This window comes from Mastacembelus armatus, chromosome 8 (genome assembly GCF_900324485.2).
Source record: "Mastacembelus armatus chromosome 8, fMasArm1.2, whole genome shotgun sequence".
In the NCBI taxonomy this organism is placed as follows: domain Eukaryota; kingdom Metazoa; phylum Chordata; class Actinopteri; order Synbranchiformes; family Mastacembelidae; genus Mastacembelus; species Mastacembelus armatus.
The window spans coordinates 20,922,609-20,947,068 of NC_046640.1; the positions used below are offsets into that span (position 1 = coordinate 20,922,609).

General features: G+C 41.7%; 4 protein-coding genes across 5 annotated transcripts; 1 reads left to right on the top strand and 3 right to left on the bottom strand.

Moving 5' to 3' along the window:
• The first annotated feature begins 5,670 nt into the window (after positions 1 to 5,670).
• atp5mf (ATP synthase membrane subunit f) lies at positions 5,671 to 8,558 on the top strand. Its single transcript, XM_026325861.1, has 4 exons — positions 5,671 to 5,784; positions 6,307 to 6,414; positions 7,318 to 7,434; positions 8,439 to 8,558. The coding sequence occupies exons 1-4, from the start codon at positions 5,769 to 5,771 to the stop codon at positions 8,465 to 8,467; spliced, it is 270 nt and encodes an 89-aa protein (XP_026181646.1). The 5' UTR covers positions 5,671 to 5,768; the 3' UTR covers positions 8,468 to 8,558.
• Positions 8,559 to 8,771: 213 nt separating this feature from the next.
• Positions 8,772 to 13,607, bottom strand: cpsf4 (cleavage and polyadenylation specific factor 4). Its single transcript, XM_026325860.1, has 8 exons — positions 13,211 to 13,607; positions 12,492 to 12,542; positions 11,869 to 12,021; positions 11,593 to 11,688; positions 11,187 to 11,280; positions 10,819 to 10,891; positions 10,128 to 10,289; positions 8,772 to 9,442 (listed from the first exon to the last, which is right to left on the bottom strand). Exons 1-8 carry the CDS (start codon positions 13,311 to 13,313, stop codon positions 9,374 to 9,376), a joined length of 801 nt encoding a protein of 266 aa, XP_026181645.1. The 5' UTR covers positions 13,314 to 13,607; the 3' UTR covers positions 8,772 to 9,373.
• Positions 13,608 to 14,196: 589 nt separating this feature from the next.
• On the bottom strand, positions 14,197 to 19,043 carry shmt1 (serine hydroxymethyltransferase 1 (soluble)). 2 transcript variants are annotated; one of them, XM_026325056.1, is made up of 12 exons: positions 18,932 to 19,043; positions 17,776 to 17,903; positions 17,442 to 17,587; positions 17,184 to 17,299; positions 16,886 to 17,046; positions 16,489 to 16,570; positions 16,121 to 16,333; positions 15,868 to 15,981; positions 15,656 to 15,778; positions 15,253 to 15,369; positions 14,944 to 15,054; positions 14,198 to 14,774 (listed from the first exon to the last, which is right to left on the bottom strand). In XM_026325056.1, the coding sequence occupies exons 2-12, from the start codon at positions 17,866 to 17,868 to the stop codon at positions 14,602 to 14,604; spliced, it is 1,449 nt and encodes a 482-aa protein (XP_026180841.1). In that variant the 5' UTR covers positions 17,869 to 17,903; positions 18,932 to 19,043; the 3' UTR covers positions 14,198 to 14,601. The 2 variants fall into 2 exon arrangements, with proteins under 2 accessions (XP_026180842.1, XP_026180841.1); XM_026325057.1 differs by lacking the exon at positions 18,932 to 19,043 and having other exon boundaries at positions 14,197 to 14,774; positions 17,776 to 17,871.
• Positions 19,044 to 20,063: 1,020 nt separating this feature from the next.
• Positions 20,064 to 24,267, bottom strand: pdap1b (pdgfa associated protein 1b). The gene is made up of 6 exons (XM_026325208.1): positions 24,130 to 24,267; positions 22,855 to 22,946; positions 22,126 to 22,230; positions 21,831 to 21,952; positions 21,189 to 21,340; positions 20,064 to 20,552 (listed from the first exon to the last, which is right to left on the bottom strand). The coding sequence occupies exons 1-6, from the start codon at positions 24,140 to 24,142 to the stop codon at positions 20,497 to 20,499; spliced, it is 540 nt and encodes a 179-aa protein (XP_026180993.1). The 5' UTR covers positions 24,143 to 24,267; the 3' UTR covers positions 20,064 to 20,496.
• Positions 24,268 to 24,460: the final 193 nt, after the last annotated feature.

The window sequence follows — 24,460 nt, forward strand, 5'->3', positions numbered from 1 at the left end:
ATGGAAGGACCGATGGATGGATGGAAGGACCGATGGACGGATGGAAGGACCGATGGATGGACGGATGGATGGAAGGACCGATGGATGGATGGATGGACCGATGGATGGACGGATGGATGGATGGATGGACGGATGGATGGATGGAAGGACCGATGGATGGACGGATGGATGGAAGGACCGATGGACGGATGGATGGAAGGACCGATGGATGGACCGATGGATGGATGGAAGGACCGATGGACGGATGGAAGGACCGATGGATGGACGGATGGATGGAAGGACCGATGGACGGATGGATGGATGGAAGGACCGATGGACGGATGGATGGAAGGACGATGGATGGATGGATGGACCGATGGATGGACCGATGGATGGATGGAAGGACCGATGGACGGATGGAAGGACCGATGGATGGACGGATGGATGGAAGGACCGATGGACGGATGGATGGATGGAAGGACCGATGGACGGATGGATGGATGGAAGGACCGATGGATGGATGGAAGGACCGATGGACGGATGGATGGAAGGACGATGGATGGATGGATGGACCGATGGATGGACCGATGGATGGATGGAAGGACCGATGGACGGATGGAAGGACCGATGGATGGACGGATGGATGGAAGGACCGATGGATGGATGGATGGACCGATGGATGGACGGATGGATGGATGGATGGACGGATGGATGGATGGATGGACCGATGGAAGGACCGATGGATGGAAGGACCGATGGACGGATGGATGGAAGGACCGATGGACGGATGGATGGAAGGACCGATGGATGGACCGATGGATGGATGGAAGGACCGATGGACGGATGGAAGGACCGATGGACGGATGGATGGAAGGACCGATGGATGGACCGATGGATGGATGGAAGGACCGATGGACGGATGGAAGGACCGATGGATGGACGGATGGATGGAAGGACCGATGGACGGATGGAAGGACCGATGGATGGACGGATGGATGGAAGGACCGATGGATGGATGGATGGACCGATGGATGGACGGATGGATGGATGGGATGGATGGATGGACGGATGGATGGATGGATGGATAAATGAGGCAGTGAGAAACCAGCAGATAATGGTGGAGACAATTCTGATCATAAATCTGCTGCTCAGCTTTGCTGTTTCCGTTTCAGCTCTGATCCACGCTGTCTGGAGAGGTTTGTCTCTGTGCCTTCTCTCTCAGTCTCTTTGAGCGGTTAGAGCTTTGTTAAACACACTGTACACTCACAAACGCAAACATCCTTAACAGCTCAGGAGTTGAGCGCCATGTTCCCAAAGCTCAGAGCCACTCAGAGCTGCAGAGTTCAGCTACTCCTCTGTCGCTGTCTCTCATTATTATCGTCTCTGTTTAAAGGTTGCTATGTAACAATCAGCCTGTTTGCCACTTCAATTATACAGCTCTGTTTATGTATGTGTGCATGCACTTGTGTTTTACTCTGTGTGTGTGTGTGTGTGTGTGTGTGTGTTACAATTAGATTTCTCCCTGTTCACAGTAAAGCAGTAGCATCAGTCAGTGTCTGATCTGCTGCGGAGGCTTGAGGCCATGTCGGCTTCACCTGCCACACTGAGCACCTCCACCCAGATCATGCTCACACTGACATTGCTGACATGCTGGTGTGTGATGGGGAAAATGTTGAATATGGCTCAATTGGCACATTTGAGTAGGGTGAGTTGTGTGTAAAGTATGACTGAGAACCAGAATGGTTCAGTCGATTAATGCATGTTCCTTTGTCACTGAATAAGCAACGCTTTTTATCAGTTTGCATATTAAGCTGCTGTAGTCCGTATTTTTTTATCAAATGGATTAAAGAACCGAGTGCAGCTCAGCTCAGATTTTTTTTTTTAGCATCTTTCAGCTCATTGTTTTGATTTTCTGGATCTCAGTGTCATGGTTTGTTTATGGCTAAATAAACTCTAAAAGTATCTCCTCAGTACTGAACAGCAGATAAGTTTGGGGACCAGCTGGTGATCATGTGGATTGTTTAGCAGCTAAAGAGACAAGTGGGGACCAAAACAGGACTGAAAGAAGACTAGACTCCAGGTGAACGCTCTATGTTTGTTTGCTTTGTTTTCTTTGGTCACCTAAAGGTCTAGTGTCAGCGTTGTGGTCTGACAGCAGTTTAGAGACTTCGTTTGGGCTGCAGGGACTTAAAATGATTCGGGTTAAGGAAACTGATTTTATGATTTATGAGCACCGCGTCTCTAGTCATGTGTTCTGTTAATATGCTAATTTTTATGAATAAATGTTGAACTGTGCATTTAAACCTAAAGAAAAGGTTAATGTTCATCATTGAAGCTCGTTGACAAAGTGGTAAAATGGTTTACACACATTTACTGCAGGTCTGATTTGTGTCGTCCTCCCTCGTATTCTGCTGAAGTGTGGTTTCGATTAGCCAGCGCACCCTCTGCGCCCATTACGTTTAAGTGTGTGACTGGATGTGAATGGAAACATTTGATTTAGTGGATAAAGCCATTATCACTGTGAGGAATTAAATGGTCCTTGTGGAGTTTGTCTACATATGTAGTATTTTATCTCCATGTCTGTCACACACACCCAGATTTCCTCTGTGACTCTGACCTAACCAGCTCCTTTTAGCAGCTCCCCTGGTGATCTCCATATCTCTAATGAGATTATTGTAGTAACGGGAGAGTTGATAAACACATTATCCACAACCTTTGTGTGTCAGTCTGTCCATCGGTCTGAGAGATTTCAGCCAGGACCAGGAATAATAATTAGGAAACTATGTTATGAAGAGTGGAGTTATGGTGAAATGTACTGGTGTAGTGTGGCCAAAAACAGGCTATGGTTGGAAAAACATGGCTGCCTCAGGATTTTTTTAACCTCTGGTGATTTGAATCAGGTTTTGTGTGTGGATGGAAACAGACCCAGTGACATGGAGAAGAGGGTGTTGGCGTGGCAGCACCATTAACAGAAAAAAAGGAGAGAGTCAAGAGGGCAGAGGACTAGAAATAGAGAAGAGAGAGATCGATGTGAGAGGAAGTTAAAGGTGGGGAGAAGTGGAACTGCGGGAGAGGACAGAAAAGGATAAAATGCAGAGCTCAGTCTAAAAAGCGACATGTAGGAAGATGTGGAGCATGACGGATGGATGAGCAGCGAGGGACTGGGAGAGTGGCTGTTTAAAGGTCATGTGCATTAGAGCCATGTGCAAAGACATGGGCTCAGTCCCCTCCTGTCTCTCCTGTATCCTTCATCTCCCTCCAGCCCTCTCATTCTCCTTTTGTACGTAAAGTCTTCAGCTCTTCCCTTCCCTCCCTCCGCCTGCTCTTCCCTCTCTGGCCTCCTCCATGTCTTTCTCTTCCTCTATCTCTCCCCATCAGCTTCAGAGAGCTGTCTCTGCGGACGACCTCAGGGCACCTGCCTCTTGAGGTGGAATAAAATCATCCATCCACTACTGACTGACTTTGTCTCTGTGTGTGTGTGGGGGTGTGTGTGGGGGGGGGGGGGGGGGGGGGGGGTGTTTGTGTGTGCACAGATTTTTGTTTGAAACCATTGTTGTGAGGACATTTCATCCTTCAAAGACCTGTTCGAGCTTTAAGACTTTAGTTACGGTTGGGCCTGGGCAGTGTCACTAGGGAAAACTAGACTAAAATGTCTTCTAAAATATCTAAATGTCTCGTTTCTGACCTTCATCGTCAGGACTGTTGGATTAGATTTAGTTTGTGTGTTTATTCCAGGCAAAAAAAAAAAACTTTCCGAGTATAAATTGGGGAAAAAAAGTGAAACAGTTGAGAGCAGAGAGGAAACAACATCAAAGACTAAACCTGGTTGAGTTTCATCCATGTTTCTCATGTGAATCCACCTACGGGAAAGAGTAGCAGATAGAGGGGGGAAGCTGACGTCTGTATGAGTCTAATGAAAGTCATTAGATGAAAGCAGGAAAATCAGTCTAATAAAGGAAAGAGGCTGCTGCTCAGCCTTGGATGAAGGCCAGAACCACTTGTAAACACTCTAATTGACTGTGTTTGCGTGTGTCTGTGTGTGTCTGTGTGTGTGTGTGTGGGAGAGAGAGAGAGCAGTATATTGATCATCGATTGGTGGGCGTGTTGAGAAGGGACCTGCACTCCCACAGCACCACCTCTGCACTCACAGAAATACAAATACCAGCCTGAGGAAGACCTTAACTGCCTGGAGGTACATTATGTACGTCTGTGCTACAGGTTGTTATGCTTCTCATTGATGGGCTGTTTTCTCTTTAACTATTGATCTTCTGGCAGAATGTCAGGAGACATTGGTGCAGTAAACCCTTCAGGTCACTGTTTCAAAATACACAAAAGACACTGTTTTTTAAACTATGGAATGTTAGCGTGATATTTTTATTCTACCCAATACTAAAGAACAGTCATGTGTTGAATTCATAATTCTGCACCGACTGTTTTTCTTTTCTCCCTTACTAGATGACATATAGGACTTTTTACGGTAGATATGAGGAAGATTTTGTTTCCTTATTATAGTATGTTTATAAAATGTGGTGCAAAATTTGCCTTAGTATAGTATGTCAAAAAATGTGGTTCAAAATTTGCCTTAGTATAGTATGTCAAAAAATGTGGTGCAAAATTTGTCTTAGTATAATATGTCAAAAAATGTGGTGCAAAATTTGCCTTAGTATAGTATGTCAAAAAATGTGGTGCAAAATTTGCCTTAGTATAGTATGTCAAAAAATGTGGTTCAAAATTTGTCTTAGTATAATATGTCAAAAAATGTGGTGCAAAATTTGTCTTAGTATAGTATGTCAAAAAATGTGGTTCAAAATTTGCCTTGGTATTGTATGTCAAAAAATGTGGTGCAAAATTTGCCTTAGTATAATATGTCAAAAAATGTGGTGCAAAATTTGCCTTAGTATAGTATGTCAAAAAATGTGGTTCAAAATTTGCCTTAGTATAGTATGTCAAAAAATGTGGTGCAAAATTTGCCTTACCATAGTATGTTTATGAGATGTGGTTCAAAATTTGCCTTAGTATAGTATGTCAAAAAATGTGGTTCAAAATTTGTCTTAGTATATAGTATGTCAAAAAATGTGGTTCAAAATTTGCCTTAGTATAATATGTCAAAAAATGTGGTTCAAAATTTGCCTTAGTATAATATGTCAAAAAATGTGGTTCAAAATTTGCCTTGGTATTGTATGTCAAAAAATGTGGTGCAAAATTTGCCTTAGTATAATATGTCAAAAAATGTGGTTCAAAATTTGCCTTAGTATTGTATGTCAAAAAATGTGGTGAATAATTTGCCTTAGTATAATATGTCAAAAAATGTGGTTCAAAATTTGTCTTAGTATAGTATGTCAAAAAATGTGGTTCAAAATTTGCCTTAGTATAGTATGTCAAAAAATGTGGTGAATAATTTGCCTTAGTATAATATGTCAAAAAATGTGGTTCAAAATTTGTCTTAGTATAGTATGTCAAAAAATGTGGTGCAAAATTTGCCTTAGTATAATATGTTTATGAAATGTGCAAAATACGCTATAACATGGACAAAACAGAAAACCATCAGTCTTTTCTAAAGTATGAATTGTTCTTAAGTTTTAAATCCCTGTCCCACTGTAAAAACACGTAATTTTTGTTTTATTCACAGTGTTATGAGTAAAAAGACTCTTGGTGTAATTAACAGACGTCTGGTTCCAGTTCTTCTGATGCCCTCTGGTGGATGTCCTAAAAAACTACATCTTCTCCCACAATTCATTTCCTCGTTCTTTCCCATCATTCTCTGCTGCGAACTCCTTGCACCGGTCAAGATGGCGGACAGACCAGGTAATACATCGTGCACCCTTCGTCAAACAATCAACAATTGTTTGTCTTTTGCGCTTTGTAGCTGGTATCAGTTGGTTTTTGTGCAGACTGTAGCTGTTTTCTGTCAGACGAACCGTGAATGACTCTTTTGGGGGTTTTATCTGACCCAAGGCCGCGTTCAGTCGTCGGAGTCCCGTCAAGGACTTTTCGTGTCATTGGCGGATTTTTATTTATAACGAATCTTACGGCCGCTGTGGAAAATGTTCATCTTACTGTTATTGAGCAGAAACTCTGTTTGGTTTGTAGTTTAGACGAAGATGGTGTTTGTACCGTTTAGCAGCTGTTTGTTTCGGCTAATGTTAGCTTGGCTAATGTTAGCTTGGCTAATGTTAGCTTACACAGTAACGTCCACTGGGCCCATTTTAAACCCACAATAAAACAAGTCGCTAACAAATGAAGAATAGAAGTGACGTTATTTTTTGTAATAAAAGAAATATTTTACTCGGTATGGAAGACGTGTTTTATAATTGTTACTGTCTCCAGTTCCAGTAGTTGAGAAGCGACTGATGGACGTGAAACTGGGAGAACTGGGAACCTGGATTGGAGCCCGAGACTTCACGCCCAATGGAATCATCTCCGCCGTCCGCAGAGGTGAGGACACCTGACGGTTCAGGTTCAGTCAGCTGGTAGTTTATTGGGTGCCCCAGACCAAGACTAGTGTTGAAACAGTCAGAGGGATGTGTGATTCAGACAGTCAAGTGTTATGATAAATAACAGACATCCCTGTGTGTGACCTCCATGCAGTGCAGGGGGCTTTAGTTTTCCTGAGGTGGACTTAATAAACTGCCAGCTGAGTTTATGTTTTAGGAAATCACTTCAGAAACAAATTGTTTTTAAAATATTAACAGGCAGATACAGTTAATTGGACACGTCTGTGTTTTATGTAAGAAATGCCAGTTTTATTGAAAAAAAAAAAAAATCAAGCTGTATTTGGCTGTAATCCCATTGCATCAAATGTGAAATTGACCCACATAGCTTCTTTGTTTTCTTCAGTTGTTGCCATTTCATTATAGTTTGACAGACAGAAACCCAATGTGTGCAAGATGTTGTGTACTCGCGTATCGTCAGTTACTTTTCAAATGTGTGTGCGCGTCTTACAAGATTAATTCTGATTGGATCTTTTCCAAAAACGTCCCTCACTCAAATGAAAATGTCAATATATTTTAGTTATACTTTTCGTCACTTAATTTTTATTTTGTCTCGTTTTCGTCAGTGAAAACTTTAACACTGTTTGTCTGAAATAGAAACCAGCCTGTAGTTCAGTCAGCAGCACTTCAGTGGGAACACAGCTGGAAACTCCAAGCACCACTTAGGTTGACTAGTTTTAAGAGCACATAGTGTACATGGCTTCAGTTGTACTTAGTAAACCACAAGCAGAGATTTCACATGCTGTCTTTCCACATGTATTTCCCATGTTCACTCACTGTTCAAACTGCTGCATGTCACATTTCACATGTGGTTTATGATGTTTGTTTTTGCCTCCTCCTTTTCCAGGCCATGACAGATACTACAACAAGTATATTAACGTGAAGAAGGGAGGCATCGGCGGTGTTGCTATGCTGCTGGTTGGCTACGTGGCGATCAGCTACCTGTGGGAGTTTGACCACATCAGTAAGAAATACACACACTCCCTTTTTTTCCTGTTTAGCATGTTTTTTGTAGAGTTGGATCCCGTTGTCCACTCTTGGATTGTTTTTTTATAGACTTTTATATCTTCAAGGATGCAGCCTGTGATTTTCTGTTACTTAGTACTAATCATAGAGACAATAAATGTGGTGCACTCAGTCTGTGTGTAAATCCAGACTGGTGTAGCTTATTGGGCTGTGCTGTAGACCTTCGCTATTGTCCCAATTAAAATCATCTGCTGCATCCTTTAAACCAGTTGATGAACGAATGAAAGTTCCTCACAAGCAACTACCCTGTCACTTATTGATTACCTGGATCTGGTATGTTCAGAAGCTGGAAGATACCAGTTTACTTTGTATTCAGGGCAGAGATAGTTGTAGGCAGAGCAGTGGCACTTGGATTGTTTAAAGGTCAAGTCTGCAGAGGTGCTTGTCTGTGACCTCATTAAAACCAGAGATGAACTGTAATTTTCACATTGAACCACAGTATATTTGTATATTAACAGTTTTTAGCCATATTGATATCAGCAACTGCAAGAAGTAAGTTTGCTGTACTGTGACGTCATATTGCTGTGGATTATGGGTGATTTCCCTTGCAAGTGGGTATGGAGGCTCTATAGCTAGTGCTAACTTTGCTGTCACTGTATCTGCTGTAGAGTTTGGAAAATGAAAAACAGTATTCATCAGCACAATAACATTGGCCCCAGAGTGCACCTGAGTTTCAATGTGTAAAATTATTTGATAAAAGCTGTTTTTCATTTCCCAAAATCTCCACAGCAGAGTTAGCACTAGCTATAGAGCCTCCATACCCACCTCTAGGGGAAATACAACAGGTTAAAAAAATCTAAGTTATTCTTGAAGTCCACACCTCAAGCAGATTGCACAGTCTTACAGTCTGCTTGAGACAGACCACTGTGTATCACATCAGCTCCAGTACATCCAACATGGGACAGTTTGTTTACATTCAGTTTTCTCCATCTTCTCTTCCAGAACACGATCGCTGGAGAAAGTACCACTGAACCTCTGCAACAGCCTGGATCTCTGGGCTTGTTCTGCTCAGTTCTGTTAATATGTGACTATTGTGACCAATAATAAACATCATAAAAGTTACATTTTTAACTTTATTTAGCTGCACCTGAATTTAAGCATCAACTGTAAGTTATCGAGTCCTATTGTAAAAACTGCTTGCACTGACAGTAAAAAGGCTCTGCAGACATCTGCAAACATCTACTTCTTTGTCATTGTGAGCAGTTTTTCTAAGAACAGGACTCCCATTTCTGTCCATACATACCTGATGTCTTTGAAAAGCCTGGATTCAACAGGTCGGTAAAAAGAACATTTATTTGTCCACAGTCTAGGTCGTGAGAATGTGCTCAACAAAACATTTATCCTCTGAGATACAAACATCTTTACCCCAAGACGTATCCTCAGTTAAAGGTGTGAACGATCTGTGTGTTCATAGCTGACCACACAGGAGCTCACTGAGGAAAAAACAGATAGTTAGGGGATTTAAAACAGTTTGTTTGTGGAACTGACTAATTACAGTAGTAGAGTACAAACAGCATGTACCGGTGTTCATCGTATTTCTGCTGTTTGTTAGCTTCTCTAGAATTAGCACAGTCACAGCAGTGGTCCGGTACCTTAGATGTAGTCGCACAACTCAGAACATCAGCAACATGTTAGGGCGCTGCAGTCTGCTTGCCTTGGTTATGTTGTCTGTTCCAGTGTCTAGAAAAAACTGTGACAAATGCACTAATCAAGTCATTCAACCAGGCATCAGTGTCTTTTCTTTTGCTTGTAATTTTCTCATGGCTCCAGTTTGTAAAAGGCAAAAAGTCCTAAGGTTCAATCCCAGCCCATGGAGCAGAGGCCTCGTCTCTGCAGCACAGGACAGCCCCGCTGTGTGTTGCACTCCAGGGTGAAGGTTACTGTCCGCTCAGGAAGGCTAGATGACCTTTAGTGCATTTGTTGGCGTAGTGGCCCTTCTCCCCACACTGCAGACACACACATTAATGGCACATTATTAAAAGCAGGAGTAAGTGAAACAAGCAAATTGTTCAGCTCTATAGCTGATTTACTGAAAAACAGTTTAATACAATATGTCCCATTTACTGTTCCCATTCAAATCTCAATGTTTCTAAATACAGAAAAATATTTTGTGGCATGTGTTTGCTGTCAAAACTACAGAGGGCCCAGTTAGTAGCAATAACTCAGAATATGATTAAGGAACATGTAAAAACAAATCTGACTACCAACCGAAAACCTAAGTCTGTGTATTACCCTTCAAAATTATAATTGAGCCATTTTAACCTGTTTGTAGTCAGATGTATGAAAATAACAGTCTGATGGGAATACAACAGCTAAATGCTGTACAGTGACTAGGTCAATCCAGAAGCTCTTTAGGTTAGCTTAGCACAAAGCCTGGAAACAGGGTAAACGTGTACCCAGGCCTATTGGCACCTATAGAGCTCACTGACTGACACAGTTATCATTTTCCTCTGTAGGAAAACTACAAGTCACTGTTTAACGTCAGTTATGTGCTTTTGCAAAGGCTGCTAACAGTCAATTCATATCTCAATCATCTAACTCCAAGCAGGAAAGTGAATAAATCTCTTTACTAAATGGTGAACTATTCCTTTAAGGAAACCAATATTACAGACAAATGTTCAGGTAACTCACCTTGTAGCAAGTGACCTGGTCCAGCGGTCGGGGCCCCCTGTTGGCCGTCAGGTTGTTTTGCTGAGCCATGCCTATTGCCATGTTGTTCTGAAGCCTCTGGCCAGGACTAGAGCTGGTGAGCTGGATCAGGGAGAGTGATGAGCGGCCAATGGTCTGCACCGGCTGGGTGGGAAGAACAGAACAGACAAAACACAACTTTACTCAAGTACTGCACTAAAACGAGTGTAGTATTTGTACTTTACACGTGTATTTCCATTTTATGACACTTCATACTTAGACTTTACTACATTTATCTGATAACTTTGGTTCCTTTTAGGAATCAGACAAATCCAACAAAATACAGTCTGATCATCAAACTTTATTGATACCCAGGAGTATGGAAAGTACTTCAAATTAAAAGTATATAAGGTGGTTAACGTCAGCTACCCAGCGGCATATGAAGTACTTCAAATCAGAAGTATATAAGGTGGTTAACGTCAGCTACCCAGCGGTATATAAACATCAGCTCCAACATTAAAGTGATCAACACAATAATCATCAATAACTAGAATCCAATAATATCAGATCTATTCATGTGAAATGGGTCATTCTGCACAATGAGTACATTCCAAGCAGATATTTCTACCTATACTTAAGCATCTGAATTCTTCTATCACTGCTTTATTGGATGTGTGTGGGTGTTCCCTCTTACCTTGCTCTGGTTCTGGGTTTGCTGTGGCAGAGGAGGCTGTTCTGAAGCTCCCATGGGTAATTCAAAACGGGGGCTGCAGAAAGAAAAAAAACATCTTGCAGTTTAATCTACAGAATCATAGAAACTTTATATTCTATTTTAAATTCTGTACATATTTATTTATAGTAATTGGAATATTGTATAAGATTAAATAGTCATCCCATAAATAATACACACAGAGAGAACTATCCATCACAAAACATAAAAGCTGAAACAAGTAACGTGGTATTTTATCCCACAACAACAAAACAAAACAAAAAAAAAAAAAAAAACAGTCTGACTTGCTTTTCAGGCCTTTTTCTACTATGTGGAATTCAGGGAGAACTTACTGCATGAATTTACAGGATTTTCCTTCTGGACAGAAGCCCACCAGGTAGTTTACACAGATCACCCGTCTGGTGTGCCTGTGTCTGCAGTCCGGACCTGCGGCAGACAAGACAGAAATAATGCAGATGGATAACAGAAAGGGAAAATATTCCTCGTTATAAAATGTGCACAATCCCGTCATTTACATGTAGATTGGTATGACTGTAGTTACAAAAGCTCCAACTGTAAATACTGATTGCTCATTAATCATAACTGTATATGCTGATACAGTTTTGTTAGGTGTGTTAGAGCATCCATACATGTGCGTATATGTTGCTTGTAAACTCAATAAGGCCTTAGTGTAAAGACAAAAAAGATGGGACTGCTGATGAAATTCAAAACTGTGTGATAAACAGTCTGGGGACTCACCGTGTTTGCAGAAGCCTCGGTCATACCAGGGACAGTCTTTAATCTTAGACTCAGGATCAATGTGCAGGAATGGACATTCCTTGTTGCTACACTCACCTGTAAAGTTCAATCATACAAAAACAGGATAAAATCTTTAACCAACACTGAAGAACAGCCATCTGAAAAAGATGGCCCCAAGGAGGAAGAAATACACCTGTGACACTTTAACAACGGGGTGCTAACCAACAGTGAGAAGACAAACTGAGTCAATAAGCTCATCTGAGAAAGTAAACGAACCAAACTTGGAGTAGAAGTAGCATTCAGGCATCTTGGTCATGTCGTATTCATGGAGAAACTCGCACTGGTCTCCCTTCTTACACAGTCCTCTGAGCCAGTGTTTACACACCACCGTCTTCTCTCCACTGATGTGACGGAACGGACACATCCCACCTGAGAGTGGAAACAAATCACATATCACACAATGACAACACTCAGAAATCAGACACAGTGGGCAGGTTTGCTAACTGCCATTGTTTGTAACACAACTGCCAGGTTATAAGAAAATAGATATTTTCTATTTCCCTGTATTTAAAGCTGACACTGTGCTAGCATGTCTACTTCAGAAATTATGTTCATGTTGGCTTTTTTTCCCCTTTCAAAAACCATCAGAAGCTGATTCACAACACAAAAACCAAGATTCTGTAAAAGATTAACTATGAGAATTTTAATTAATGAAGTAAAAAAGAAGAATGTAATCCGTGGGAGTATTTAAAAGTCATGATTTGCAAAATTATTAAAACCAATTAAACTAAATGTATATGTAAAGATCAGTTTAACTGAAACGAGGATGACAACTCTGCCTGTGGAAACAATTGTATAATATATTGATTTCTGCTTCCTAGTACATAAAAAACTTTTACCTTTCAGACAAGCTGCTCTCATGAAGAACTCACACACAGCTGACCCCGATTCTGCAGAAACACACACCATTAAAGCTTTACCAAAGGCAACAGACTGAGCGTACACAATGTTAACAGGGTTACAGCCATGCAACTCTGATATAGTCTATCTATACCCAGTGGTCAGTTTATTAGGTACACTAAGTCAGTTTTAACCCAACAGTGCTGCAGTGAATCCTCCATGATCATGGTCAGTCTGTTTCAGAGAGTTGCTTCAATTCAAATAAGATTTTGGAGGCTGCTGCTGAGGTGGACCGCATCATACACACAGGTGTTTCTGTTATTTAGCCTGGGGGTGGACAAAACAATAGAAACACCTGTTACTCAAACACAATACAAATCAACTGCAGCCTCCAAACTGACCGTATAAACAGTTCGGGCACAAACTAAACACTGTCATCTTCAAAAAGGAGGATTTGTGCTGGATAAGACTCAAATTAGGGGTTCCTAATAAAATGACAATAGTGTAACATGAACGTTACATCGACTGTGTCTGTCGCAAAACCAAGAGAAATTAAATTTAAACTGTGTAGTAACAGGTTTTATATGTTCATTCACGTCTAGTTAATTGTTCCACATGCGTTGAAGCGTCTCACGGCCGATCCTCGGCACTTTTCCCCGGGAGGTCGCGGGGCTGCGTTACCGCGCGGATGGGACGGTGCTAGCATCCAAACACTTACTGTCCATGCCGGGGAAAGGCAGAGGCTGAGCTCCCAGCTGCTGCTCCACGGCAAGCTCCAGGTCGAACTTGATGTGATCCACGTTAGCCAGGATCTCCTGCATGTTTGCGTTAGTTTGCGGGAAACGCTCAAACAAACGCAAACGTCGGTTAGCTAGCTTGAAGTTGAGCTAGTTAGCTAGCTAGCTAGTAGCGTCTTCATCGGCGAGCTAACGTTTCTAAGGAGGCTAGCTAAGCTAACGGATACGCTAAGAACAACCCGCTGCCTAAAGTAGAAAACAAAACGAAGCTGCTGTGTCTTTACAGCTTTTTCTGCGTTTTCCTTTTTTAGACAAACGTCGGTTGTTTGTCGCGGAACTACTCCTCGTTCTCCCAGCGGCTCTCAGGCGCGCAAACTGACCTCTGACCTGACGGAGTTAGGCTCGACTAAACGATAATGGAACCATCGATAAACCAGGTGAACTCAGTTATCGGTTTCTCAGGTAAAATAAAACAGTCCCAAGTTTAGTCAAAAACTGACAAATATTACTTTGGAAATATGCTTTGTGTGTGGATTAACGAGTAGATAGGAGACCGACATTTATTTATTCTATTTTCTGAAATGCGGTTATTTAAACCGACATGAGAGTGACGTCACATGTAAACAAGATTAGATTATCCTTTCTTAGGTAAATTTCAGTGTTAGGGGCAGTAATCTTCAGTGTGCACCGAGCTCCTCTGCTCTCCCCTTAATTAACATTGATGTCACCAACTCTGTCCCTCCTTGTTGGGTTTCCTTGTAAAATCCTTCATTTTTTATTGATTTGTTGCAAATGCAACTGAACTGAAATGACCAATGTCCAATGCTGTGCCGTGAAGAGTCTGTAATCACTGAATGCATTGCGATAAGTCACTTCTTGTACGATACTTTATAAAGAACATTGGTTGAAAATGAATTTGCATCAGTTTGCAGTCAAATAAAATGATCAAAATGTCACAACAGTGGTTTTTTATTATCAGGTTTTATAATTTACATACAACATGAATGAAACTAGTCATGCTCTATTCGTCAGTTTCTGAAGTCTGTCAGAAAACTTTGGATCTGTAAAATTAATACAAAAGATTTCTGACAAGATTAAAGCTTGTATTTGACTAACAAAAAGCTAATGCTGCAGGTAAAACAGCAAAGGTACAGTAACAATACTGAATATCTGCAGGACAATGAAGCCTGCTGATCCCCACAAAATCTTTCCTTTAAGAAATCTGGTCCAGGTTAAGATAAAATGTGTGAATCACTGACTGCTGTGAAGGACCTTGCTTTGAGCATTGACAGATTTAATGTGTATACCCTCAAACATACAATGTATGTTTAATCCTGAGTCCAGAGGCCTTCAGTGTCTGAAATGCCACCATCTACAGCTCAGGCATACCAGGCATGGGGAACTGACCCGCAAAAGCCTCCACCTCAGCCCTGATCTCTGCCACCCGCTGCTGGAACTTCTCTCCTTGGGACAGAGCCTGGATGAACTCCTTCAGAGTGGCTTTGGGATCCAGGCTTCTCTGGACCTCCAGGGTCAGCTCAATACCTGCAGGGAGGGCTCACATTTCAGCTTTCAATTCAATTCAACCTTTATTCCAGGCTCATGGTCCAATAACAAATGTTTCTGAGAAATCAGGTTCTATGTACCCATTAGAATAAGTCAAAAATAATACAAATAAAATAAAATAAAAATCACCAGGCTTTAAGAAGATTACCTCTGTGAATGAACTCTGCCACCTTCTTGAAGTCATCCTGCACCAAGCCTCTTGAGGTCAGAGCTGGAGAGCCAAACCTCAGACCGCTGGGGCGCAGAGCGCTCTTATCCCCTACACAAACAGGCCAGGGAACATTTAAAAGTGGATCTCAGTAGGAAAAATACCTGGACAGCAGTTAACAAAGGCCGTACCCCAAACTTAACTCACAAAACAAAAGGACTGATTTTTTTTTTTTTTTTTTTTTAAATACATGCTAAGATCTACACATACATGTAAAGTTTCATCAGTATTGCTAAACAAACACACTACCTGGACAGGTGTTCTTATTACAAGCAATGGCACAGGCCTCTAGGACCTTCTCAGCTCGTCCTCCATCAGTCCCTTTGTTGCGAAGGTCCAGCAGAATCAGATGGTTGTCGGAGCCGCCTACACAGGAAGAGACAAAACATGAGGAGACAGCTATAAACTGCTTTCACCACCCACTTTTCACCAGTGCCATTAACAACAGAAAACACATCATCACCCTTTGCTTTTAAAAAATAATTTCTAGTTACAAATATGTTTACATCTTGTCCAATTAAACACAAAGCATGAATGAGCTGTAAATGTGATCACTCTGAATCACTGTATCTGTAATCACTGCTGTATAATGCAAGTTTGAATTAAAGGTCTCAGCGAATCTGTGTTTGCATTCAGACCCTGTGTCTCTTACCAGTGACGATCTTGTAGCCGTGGTCAATCAGGGCACTGGACAGAGCTTTGCAGTTAACCAGAACCTGCATCTGGTAGGCCTTGAATTCTGGTGTCATGGCCTGTTTCAGAGCTACAGCGACACCTGCCAGGCAACAACATGACCTGAATAAACAGCTGTCGAGATGAAACAGAACAAACACAAAGGCAGAAGAACGATGATGAGAGGTAGACCTGCAATAGCGTGGTTGTGTGGTCCCCCCTGCAACCCAGGAAACACAGCCTGGTTGATCAAAGACTCCAGGTTGTAAAGAGTCTCTTTCCCCTTGGCATCCACACTGCGCACACCTGGAGCAGGGAAACACAGACAAGACGAAATTAAAATGGAAAGCTAGAGTAATGTCAGAGTGCCAGTATGAAAAGAAACTGGTACTGATGACAAAACAAATACATTTGTTTCAGCAGAAGCTCCATTTTGCATTTGTACCTTTCCTGTAGTATATGAGTCCAGCACGACAGCCACGCAGAGTCTTGTGTGTTGTTGTGGAGACAATGTCACAGTGCTCAAAGGGTGAGGGCACCAATCCAGCAGCCACCAACCCACTGATGTGAGCCATGTCTCCCATCAGATATGCACCGTTCTCAGCAGCAATCTGCTTCATGCGGGCGTAGTCAAGGTTGCGAGAGTAGCAGCTGACCCCTGGAAAAGAAAACAAAAGAGGTGAATGTGACATTTCTCCTACCCAACTCCTTGTCGCTTTTCTTTATCTTTACATTAAAACCTATATTTAAAGAGTTAAAAGGCAAATGAGCTATAGTGTGTGTGTGTGTGTGTGTGTGTGTGTAACAAAGCACCTGCAATGATGAGTTTGGGGTGGAACAATCGTGCATTTTCTTGCAGCCTATCATAGTTGATGTAGCCAGTTTCTGGATTTACCTAGAACCAGTAGAACCAGAAGAATCATGAACACCAGACCACAATGCACTGATCAATTAAGAATTTCTCATGTTGTGATCAGTCGCACTGATGGAGCAGCTTATGGTGTTGATGTGAAAATGTCTCAGTGAGGATAACAGCAGTCATTTAATATTTAACAATGGGAGTGATAGACTGTTTGTTTACAACCACAGGTCTAGAGATAAACTGAATCTGAGCTGAGTCTGATCAGCTGTTCTGCAACTGAAAATCCAGAGTTTAGGTTTAAGGTTCAGGAACAGTGTGTGTGTGTGTGCTGACAAAACACATATGCACCTTATAAGGCATCGACTCGAAGAAGATGGACGTCGCTGAAATTTTCTTCTTATCAGTCATGAAGCCGTGTGTCAGGTGACCTCCATCAGGAAGGTCGAGTCCCATGATCCTGCCGTGGGGCTCCACAACGGCCGCGTAGACAGCAAAGTTAGCAGGCGAACCTGAGAGAAGCATCAGCACATGTTTGACAAGACAGAGACAGGACTGAGGAAGAGGTTGCAGGAGACAATGAGAGGAAGTGGAAAAAGTGATGAGACCAGTGAAGCACGAAGACGAAGAAAAATAAAACTTGTCATACCTGAGTATGGCTGCACATTAACACCCCATTTGTCTGGGTCCAGACCATAGACCTCCAGCGCCCTCCTCTGACACAGCCTCTCCAACTCATCAATATGCTCTGTACCCCCGTAGTACCTGCAACACATGGATCATGCTGACTGTCACAGCTCTTCTTATTTATTTCTTATTGAAAGGAGGAGAATAAAGCAGAATATACAGTTGACTGAATGCAGACTGAGATTTTACACATTTTTTAACAGATTATTAATTGTTCTACCTCTGACCAGGATATCCTTCAGAGTACTTGTTGTTCATACAGGAACCCAGAGCCTCGAGAACAGCTCTGCTGGCAAAGTTCTCGGACGCTATAAGCTCCAGACCGTACGTTTGCCGGTGCTTCTCTTTTTTTATGATGGAGAACACCTGTAATACAAACACTGTTTTATTCAGGGGAGCAATAATTATTGGCCACACAAGCACTAGATTTAACACTTTTCTGTTTGCAGCAAAAAAATATTAAAATATAAAAAATATATTAGTACTGGTGATGACAGTGAATCATCACTCCAGTATATAGATGTAGTCCATGCAAAAATCCACTGAAGACAAACCTCCGAGTCGCTGAGGACCAGAGGTTCCAGCATCATCTTGTTGTGCGAGTCCCACGTTTCTTTGCTCACATTATGGCCGTTTGTCACCGACATGGCTGATGATTATCTGGTCGTACAAGGGGGCAGATCTAAAACCAGACAATCATCAAACTCAGAGACCAGAAAACACAAATACTAAAAAAACATAAATGAACACCCACGTGTGCCAAAACTATTTTATTAAATGGTTGTAAGAAGAAAAATATTAAGTATATATGACTAGAGTGGACATATCTTATGAGGGAGTGACACTGACTCAATCTATACGAGATTTGCAGACCTGGACCAGGAATCAACAAGTTTCTAGCTAGAAAATTCAAAACTGCAGCAGCTTTAACAAAGTTCTGTGAACGTCAGATTTCAGTTTTCTCTTTATCATTTATTAAAACGAAATCTCCAACATGCAAAAGCCGTAGGCGTCTGAATAGCTCCTGAAAGGACTGTGTAATTATAGCCCAAAGCGTTTGCCAAAGGACATGCAACACCATCTGTGCTATGAGCTGCAGCACTGCAAGCCCCCAGTTACTGTGTGTTAAGGCCTCATCAGTTAAACTTTAAACCACTGCTCAGACTGATAAGCAGATAAACTGAAGACCCAGTGGCAGCTCAGATTATTTAGTAACTTCCAACACTGACCTGGCTCCATAACATTTCCCAAATCTGCAGCTGAGGCTGAGCCCTGTCTGCAAAGTCACTGCAGGACAGTCATGCATCTGTTAACAGCTGTTAGCCGAGGCCAGCACATGACTTTCATTAGTTTTATTATTTAGCACTAAAATCGACTCCTTTCTTAAATCTTTAGAGCTGAATAAACCAGTAGCGTTAAAATACCCACAGTTAAACAGCCAAAACAACTAACTGTGACAAATACATGGAAAGCTCGGTGTTTTTGACAGAAAACTACAAATGCTACTAGCTAAAAAAATAAATAAATAAATAAATCAATGTTATTTTAAATGTCACGATCAGTGCTGAAATTGTATCATCGCAAATGACAGCAAACAAGACATTTAAAGAATAAATGTAAGTAATTTGTGGTTTTAAATGATTTGTCTTTGTACATACAAGGATTAGTTTGTGTTATGTTGTGTTAATTAATCATTAGCTGAGAACTCACCGGGGTCAGTCGTCAAACTGGAGCCGCAGATAAAAACGTGTGTTATTTGTGACACAACCCTCCCGCAAAAACTGCCAAGTCCGCCAAACTTTGGACCTATGGGCTCACATCCTCTTCTTCCTTAGGGCGTTTGGCCGGAACAGACGGCCCGTTACCGCCCCCCTTCTGCTCGGAGCATGAAGCCAGCACCGGCACTATGAGGGGACAGGTGTGTTTTATGCTGCAGTCTGCTGGGGAGGCAGCATAAAGGGGTGCCAAAGGCTGGTTCAGTGACTGGAATGAGGCTGGACTCGCTGGAGGCTGTGGTGGAGAGATGCACACAGACAAACGTAGAGTCCATCCTGGACTACACTGATCATCCCCCTCACAACATCCTGATGGAGCAGAGCTGCAGGACTGAACGATACAGGAGATCCTTCATCCCCACTGCCATCAGGCTCTACAGCACCTCAGACAATAGCAGATGCTGACTGACTACTCCCATTACTAACTTACTAATCAAAACTACCTGAGTTTCCCTTTGGGGATAAAAAATCTTTGATCCTGTGATGGACTGGTGACCTGTCCAGGGTGGACCCCTGCCTTTCACCCAAACAGAGCTGGGATAGGCTCCAGCAGATCCTGTGACCCTGATTAGGAATAAGGGGGTATAGATGATGGATGGATGAATGCAGTTTATCTTATCTTATAAAGGACACCTGACATAGATGCTACTGGTAAAAAAAATATTTCTACAGTGCTCAAGTATAAGTACCTCAAACCTGTACTTAAACACAGTACTTTAGTAAATCTACTTACTTTCCAACATTATATATCACAAACCATTTCAAAAATTTATAGTGTGCAGTAGTTACTGCTCTCCTGTCTGAGACTGAATATTAACTCACAGGAAAGTCTATGCACAGCTTTTATTCCTAATCATCAGAGTATAATTCTCTCAGTGTTATTGCACTTACGACTAAAACTTCTCATCTTTAGAATAAAATGTCTGACCCAGAAATATTGCACCTGAATACATTTAAAAAATAAACGTTGATGTTATAAATAAATGTTGATTTTGAAGTCCTGCACCTCAGATTCACCAAGTGTAAACCATGTAACAGCAGAACAAACCAAATAAAAAACAAAGAGACACTTTCACTAGTTTTATCAAATTAATCTGAAATAATTTTTATGAGTCCGTTATATACAATGTGAGACCCCCCCACAAAAAAAACACACAGTGGCAAAGCTCAGTTAGCAAAGTTGGAATTGTACAATCATAAGTATATTAGTATTAATATCATGTACAAGCTCATAGGTTAGACGAGGGGGATCAATCCAAGTGTACATGAAGACTGATGTCTGGATTGCAATTTTACTTCCTGGAAGGATCAGCGAGGCCATTATTCCAAGCCACAATACACACACCCCCTCTCCACTGGTGTCTCCTCAGTCATTTTCCAAATGGTCACATGTTACAGTAATGTCAAATACTCTTCATAACTATTCCTTTAAAAATAGTCAAATATATTCTGTGCCAGTCCATGAACATGTGAAGTGCCTCTGATACTGAAGTCTCTGCATCATTTCAGAGACAGGGAGTTTATTCCTCTGGCCGCTGCTGCCGCTGCTTCTTTAGCTGGAGGTAGAAAACAAGACACAGTCAGCTTGATAACAAAAGCTGCACTCACATCACAGCTGCAGTTTCCCATATCTGGTGTTTTCCCTCCAAGTGACCCAGACCTGATGTTTCCACAGTGTGAATGAACAAAACCAGATGTTCTCAGATCAGATCTGGGCCAGTTGCATTATGTGGTCCTAGATCTGATCCCTATCCGACGTGTGAGTGTGCGAGCGCTGTCAGGACGGTCAGATCAGAATCCATGTGGTTGTTTTAACGTCTCCCTCCTCTGCACATGTCGCCTGTCGTCATCATTCAGTGTGGGAAACATCAACATGGAGGAGGCAGGGGGGGGTAGTGGAGAGACCAGGACGCTTCACATTGGTTGGACATTTATGGAGAAGCTTCTGATGGAGCCAAACTGGAAGGAACATATGGGAACCCAGCAGCTTTGGAGGAGACTGTGCACAAATGATGTTGTTGTTCTTCACATTTCAGTTCAGTCTGTGCATGGTGGCAGTTTAGGAGCTCAGGGTTTTCACACCGGAGCCAGATACATGTCCCGGACAGGCATAAACGCACAAACAGCAAAAGGCTTCCCTGCTCAGTAGTTTCTTCTTGCTGTTTAATAATTACCTTATTAAAAGTGCTTACCTTTTTTCTCTTCTTCTTTCTTTTTAGCCGCCTCCTCTCTCTGTTTCCTGATGATGGCGAGGCGAGCGAGGTCAGCTTTGGCCTGGTCTGTCTTTCCTGCCAAGTGCATCTTCATGTAACGCTCCTTTGCTTTCTGCTTCTCGATCTCTTCTCTGTGCCGCAGTGTGTAAAGAAAGTGGCACAAGGGAAGTCAGCAAAGGATTTTAATGGGATTACAGAATGTTGAAGGAAAACACTGGTGATTTTTTTTTAGTTTTGGAGCTGGTTTCTGAAAAAAGACAGGCCTCTCATTGTTGGTGAGGAAGAACCATGTGAGCCAGTGCAGCGGTGTGGCTCCCTGCTATAGTTTTAATAGTTTTTGGACAACAAAGGCACAGAACAATAAGCTAATCAGGTTCTGGATTCACACACATTACGGTGAGTACCCCACATTCATTGTTGCCGTCAGTCTCTGGAGGGGATTTGTGGGAAACAGCAAAAACTTTGTAAATGACCAATCTGCTCATTTCAGGCCACTGAGAATTTATCAGTCTCCTAACTGTTTCATCCAGGGCTTTCCTTCATGTGTGACTTTGCATCATCCATTAATGGACACTATATGTTCCATTATCACTGATACAACAAGGCTGAAAACATACACACCGCTCTCTTCTTGATAATTGCTTGGGCTCATCCAGCTCGATCTGCGTCACCTTCTTGGACTTCTGAGCCACTCTGTTGGGATTCTCAATTTCTATCAAACCCTCTACACCTGCTCTCCTCCTCTGCAAACACACAACAGCTCATACAGCAAAAAGTACATGATTTGATTACAGCAGCATCAAATTATGGTAAATAAGAGAACTGAAAAGTAAAATGTCACACTAACAGTAAAGACTATATTTTCAGTGAATTCATTTGGAGTCACTGTGGTGCAAAGGAACAAACAAGGGAGCACCTGGGAGTTTTCATCATCACTGTCATCTGATCCCGATGGTGGTAGTTTCTCCTCTGCTTTGTCATCCTGAGCTGCACCCCCCGCCTCCTCCTCTTCCTGCTCTTGCTGTAACACATACAGTAAATGGCAGCACATGCGTGCACACACACACACACACCAACACACACACACAGACAGGAGAACATTATAAAACAAAACAATCAAGCCACACATACACGCACAAGTACATGGTTTTACCACACATTTTCGCAGTGATAATTCCTAGTACATAAATAATCAACGGAATTAAACAAGCTCAGTGAGTAGATCTGCATGGCAGAGTGAGGACACTGAGGGGCCTGTTGTCTCATGATTCACCATTGCCCCAGAGAAGCAGCAGAAAAAATATGGATGGGTTAACCCATTGAAATATAATTAACTTATTTGCTAATTAAAGTTTCTGCTAAAATCAACTTGGCCATTATGAGTCAATGAGTTCCTGGCAACCAAAGATTTTAACTAATGTTTCCAGGAGGTAAATCAAGATAGGATGTGTACAAGAAATTAAAGAGACTAATACCTTCTCAGCCCTTTGTTTGAGGGAACTGACTTCAATGTTATTTAAGCCTTTTTAAGACTTGAAGATGCCCTGCATAGGTTGCTAATTGATATATAATGAGTTTGACCAATACATGAGTGAAAACCTGTACACATATGATTGGACAGTGTGTGGATGTACACAACACCAACCTTTTTCCTCTCCTTCTCTGCCTTCATCTGGGCATCTATCTCCTCAGGGCTGGTGTATGTCCGCATCCGACCCTTGTGGCCCCCTTTCTTACCTGTAACAGGAACCATGATGAAAAATGACATCACACAAAGGTTGACATTCATACTGAACAACAGATGTGAAGAACAGCGAACAGACAGGTGTCTTTATAAGCTGTCATTAGCGTTATTGGCTGTGAGTTCTAGCTTAATGCATTTACCATCTAACGAACATATATATGTACGTTTAGAAACAATTATTTTGATACCAGGGGCGATTTTAAACCCTTTTTTGGGGTGTTCAAGTACACCTACATTTCACTTCAGCACCCCTAAATATAAAGATAACTATTAATCATTAGGCATGTTATTAACTAATGTCAAAATTTGCAAACATGTTCATTTTGTAAACTGTGTGTTACAGTGTCATGCTGCAAACACTGTCAAACAACATTAGTTAACTTAACTGCATCCTTTCCAGTGAATGAGCTACTGTAACTGATGCACTTTCTTATTTTAGTGTAAGTGCTATGAAATAGCACTAGTGTGTAGTATTAAAAAACACGGCAATTATTCTTCTTCATTAACAAATGAAAGAAAACTCAGGTGTGTGTTTACAACAGACATAAAAATAACTTTGCTCCACCTGGCAAATTAACAAACCACTGCTAAGCTGCATGAAGTTTTTATGATGGAATTACACACAGAGAATGTATGGACACATTGATGGAGAGTGAAACCCCCAGTAACTGGAAACCTGTTCTTCCATAGATGGATATACATGTATTTATTTATTTATTTCAAAGAAAACAACCAGGTTCAGGTGAGAAAGTGCTGACTACATTACCCATATCAACCTATGTTGTTAAGTTTTCCGTTGGGTTATCAGCACAAAGAAGGAGAGAGGAGCACAGTGCATAAGGTCCTGGGGATAATAATAAAACTCGGATCCTAGAATCGCCCCCGTTTAATTCACCGGTGTTTTCTGTGGGGGAGAGCAGACCGTGACGTTATACCGTTTTCCACCGGTTTCTACCACTGTCCCTAACATAAGGAGCAGTGACATATGTCAACACGAATCAGTGAAAAGTGGGAAAAGCAGGTGGAGACAGTTCATCAGCGCCATAAACCAGTACAACCAGCAGCAGCAGCAAAAACCAGCAGTGACAACTGAGTCGTTAGCGTTAGCTGCTGAAGGCTAACAGCTGTTTGAACATAATTTCAACACACTGTAGTAGATTTAAGGCTCATTCTTACCTCCTTTGGGCATTGTGGTAAACGGAGCTTTTATTATAACCTCCCTAAAAAGTAAACACCGACAGAAAACATCAATGTTGAGCAACAACTGGTTAAACTCTCAGTTGGTACAACCAGCAAATAGTTTTAGTTGTTCAAAACGTTGCCTGTCAATAAAACGTTAAAACGGTGAATTATTGAACCCTTTTGCCTCTATAGTTTAAAATAATATGCATATTTCTTCATAATGCCAGTTGCTTGACTATATAACATGAGCTATTAAATACAAATAATAACTCATGTTTATCTTAAGGCAATTTGGTGGTGCTCCAAAGTGATGCAATATACGAGG